At 44.2% G+C, this 4,174-nt stretch overlaps 1 protein-coding gene across 1 annotated transcript in view; it reads right to left on the reverse strand.

The window, feature by feature from the left end:
• Positions 1–3,885, reverse strand: part of si:dkey-202l22.3 (7 transmembrane receptor domain-containing protein) — a 5,594-nt gene extending 1,709 nt beyond the window's left edge. Inside the window, exons 1-2 of the mRNA XM_042062899.1 lie at positions 3,743–3,885; positions 3,184–3,561 (exon numbers count right to left, since the gene is read on the reverse strand). Coding sequence (XP_041918833.1) covers positions 3,184–3,561; positions 3,743–3,787 — 423 coding nt within the window. The 5' untranslated portion in view covers positions 3,788–3,885. The remainder of the gene's footprint in view (positions 1–3,183; positions 3,562–3,742) is intronic.
• Between the last annotated feature and the right edge of the window lie 289 nt (positions 3,886–4,174).

Consider the following 4,174-nt stretch of genomic DNA (forward strand, 5'->3'; position numbering starts at 1 on the left):
CTACACGTGAGATAACTTTTTTAAGACAATTGATTGGTCAGTGTGCGGTAGATTACACGATTTGAGCTATAACTTAGCACATAACCTCCTCCCGACCAGGTTTGGTTGACAGCATAAGATACCATGGTGATATAGCGACACTAAAACAGATCCACTTTCGTGTCACAGCATACCCACAACATACCTCACTAACCCACTATTCGAGATTCGTACTATACCCCACTGATCAAATCAGATAAACTCACCCTGCAGGAGAGAGTTTACTAAATAACCAATACAAACAGTTCAGATCAAATCACATAAACTCACATGTCTAAGGCAGTGGTTCTCAACCAGTGTACTGAGGCAAAGAGGAATTTTGAGGGTGAACTGTTGAACCTACAATATATAACCATGCAGTCATAATGGCTGTTTGTATTATTATTATTATTATTATTATTATTATTATTATTATTATATTAGCTTATTGTCACTGCACACTATGGCATGGTATAATTGGATAAAAATAAACTGAGAAAATTAAGATGCATATAATGTATAATTTATGCATAATTAAGACAAGTGGACCATTGGCAAAGACTTAATTAGGTAGTAAGTACAAGAATGTTATGCAGAGATATAAAGTCAGACTAAGGGTCATTTAAAAACTCTCTCTACCTCTTTCTCTGTCTCTCCCTCTCTCTCTCTCTCTCTCTCTTTCTCTCTGTCTCTTTCTCTCTCCCCCTCTCTCTCTCTCTCTCTCTCTCTCTCTCTCTCTAAGCGTAAACACTGTTGTGTCAGCTCAGCGCTCCTACATGCCTCGTGATAGCTCAGTCCAGTTCCGTTCAGGCGCTGGACACTTTGCTCATTGATTGGCTTTGCACTAAATTGGGTGGTAATTAGTGTTAGTTGGTTAGAAGTGGTAGTTAGTGTTAATTAGTTGTAACCGGCACTCCCTGGTTGGAGAGAAACAAACTTCGGTTCTGACTGACAACAGATCAGGGCCAGAAACTCGGCTTGTTTCGCTCCATGAATACTAATGACCTCAATCTCTGGTCCTCTGTGGTGGACGTGATAAGGAAACTTAATCTCAGGAGGAGTAATTCAGTGAGATTTCATTTTTATTTTTTTAACCAGCACACCTGCGGCAGGGATACCAGTTGGCAAAGATGACATTTAAACACCCAGAGGAGGACAGACACTAATGGCAGTGATGCCAATAGCCATACCATTGTGCTACAAAACAACAACGGCTACCACCACCACTACTACTACAATAGCTACAATAGCTTTTCATATGGAACCTTTCCTACTCTGAAAACAGCTGAAAGAGGTTTACAGAATATATTTTCAGATCTAAATCACAAATCATTTAATTTCTGAAAGTTTGATAGAATATTTCCATTTCCATCCATCACACATTCTGCAGGCGGTAAAGTGGCCATACAGATAAGTACAGTATAAGTATATATACTCTTTTGATCCCGTGAGGGAAATTTGGTCTCTGCATTTATCCCAATCCGTGAATTAGTGAAACACACACTGCACACAATGAGGTGAAGCACACACTAATCCCGGCGCAGTGAGCTGCCTGCATCAACAGCGGCGCTCGGGGAGCAGTGAGGGGTTAGGTCCCTTGCTCAAGGGCACATCAGCCGTGCCTACTGGTCAGGGTTCAAACCGGCAACCCTCTGGTTACAGGTCCGAAGTGCTAACCAGTAGGCCACGTCTGCCCCAAGAATAAAGGAAGTTGTCATCTCCATTTGGATCGGTAACATTTTCCTTAAAGGAGAACTCCAGCTATTTTTGACATAGGGCCCTGTTGTTTGAGGTCACCAAGTACTGTTGATTAGCCTGGCTAATGTCAGACCTCATCTCATTGAGATGGGGTCTGGGAACTAGACATTTATTTTCTCGTATTTGAAACGTGGTTTACGAATGCCCAGAGCCGTTTATTGGGTGCTACGAATGTCTATCAAATGCCTGTACGTAGCTCATAACGGCTTCGGTGTGTCGTCATCGTCTTGCTGCCCTCCCTCCGTTCTGTGATTGGTCCCCTAACTGAGGCGAAAATTTGCTCCATGGAATCCAGGCTGCCTAGCAGCATGAATAAAATTGCGCGCGTAAGGCAGCGTGGGAAAACCCAGGCTAACTGTTGATAAGAAAAAAAAAGAAAAAAACGGTGAGTACACCTCTGAAGTTCACCAACAAAAATGAACCAAAGTTGCCATCTTTGCCCATATAAGGAGATCCGGGAGTTAATTGAAGCTAACTACCTATGGGAAGTTGCATTGCAACTTAGCTCTGGGGTGGCAAAAATCTAAGTTTGCCATCTTAACGTACCGAAGATCACAGGAGCACAGAGGACAGGACCCCAGAGGACAAACGTTTGTTGAGCAAAACATCTGCATTTCAGAATTCTTCGTCCCCGTCTAGTTCTATGGTGCAATAATTCAAAACCCCCATCACAAGATACCGGATCTCAAAGATGGCAGCTTTTTTGTAGGCGAACTTCAGAGGTCTATTAACCTGCTAGCTAGCGCAGCCAGGTGGCTACAAAGCTATGCAGGGTGTTTGTGCCTCTTCTGCATCCAATGCAGTTACAGGCATTTTGGCTACTCTAGAACTCCCCCTAGCGTCGCAAAATATTTCTATTTTACCTTGCAGTTGTAAATGCTCCTCTGTTGTAAATACCTTCCCCCTGGACATGGTATGTGCAATTGTTTTGCAGCTGCAGGGCTAGCAACAGGCAGGGATGGGCAGTATTTATGATACATATATTATTTTGTAATTTGTATTTTATTGGGTTGAAGAAAATGGCTTTTTATTTTGTATCAAAATACTTGTAGGTCTGTATGTTTGTAGTTTAAAAATATTGTCAAATATTATTGGTAAAACCAATACTTTTACAATTTGATTACATCATAAAAGCGCAAAACAATGAATGTAGCCTTTGACTGGTACTGACTCTAATGTAAGGTTCCTCACACACACAACTTCAAGTTTCTTGAGAACTTTAACCATCGGTTTCTGACAGAAACCCCATAAATCCAGTGTTTGAACAGTTTTTTAAATCTAAAGCAGCAGTATCAGAACAGATCAGAGTTTTTTATCTAATGCGGCTGTATGAAGATAGAATGTCATTTTGTACCAGGTGGGCGTATGTGTGGCATTTAACATGTTCTATCGCACGTTCTACCCCACCTGTATGAGGGGCACCAGATGGCAAAGCGGGCGTCCGAATGCCCAGCCGTGTGGGTCAAACGCGTATGAGGCGGTGAGTGGCACGCAGCTCAGGCACATGAGCAGGTCGCCCGCCGCCAGGTTCCCGATGAAGAAGTTGGTGGCGTTGTGTAACTTCCTGTCGACAACGATGCACGCGAGCAGGAAGGCATTGCCCACGCCAGCCACCATCACCACGGCACCGTACAGGGGCATGAATAGAGGCTTGAAGCGTAGCAGGAGCTGCGTCCCCGAGAACATGGCCAGCAGGTCTGTCTGGTTGCCGGGCGGCAGCCCCAATGTCCCCTCGGAGTCGTTGGCACCAGGGTCCATTATCGTCATCATCAGGCTCGACTCATCCTAGAATGTGCCGCAAGAGTGAAGATGTGCTTTCAACACATTTACATACATAACAATATTAACACAATGTCATGCTATCATTTTGATTGTGCCCATGGGACCTATGTCATGCTATCATTTTTATTGTGCCCATGCAGGGACCTATGTCATGCTATCATTTTTATTGTGCCCAGGGACCTACAGTATGTTCCAAAGGTCCGATTACAAAAAAAATGGTGTCCTGCATCCCAAACCACCTCAGCAAGACGTGGTCTGAGTGACTGGATCACATGCCTTTGGTGTTTGTTTATCCGTGCTCTGATTTCCCAAAGCAAATTTCAAACGTAATGGTCTTCGTAAACTTGTCTGCAGACATTGCCCTCATTCCACTCCGACTCCGATAGCAATCAAACAACGTGTGAAGACAGCTCCATTTGCATGCCCACACTGACTCCCCACAGGAGCAAACAGCAGGTTGGAGCTCAGGAGCACCAGGAGCACCAGGGCTTAAATGGCTTTCTTGAGCCCGTATAGGGGAGAACTGCTGGGCTTGCAATTGTCTTGAGCCCAGCCCAGAACCTGGAGCGCATGTGACCGCTCACAACCAGATGATTACCATCATGAATGCAACAGC

This window comes from Alosa sapidissima, chromosome 15, assembly GCF_018492685.1.
Source record: "Alosa sapidissima isolate fAloSap1 chromosome 15, fAloSap1.pri, whole genome shotgun sequence".
Classification (NCBI taxonomy): domain Eukaryota; kingdom Metazoa; phylum Chordata; class Actinopteri; order Clupeiformes; family Clupeidae; genus Alosa; species Alosa sapidissima.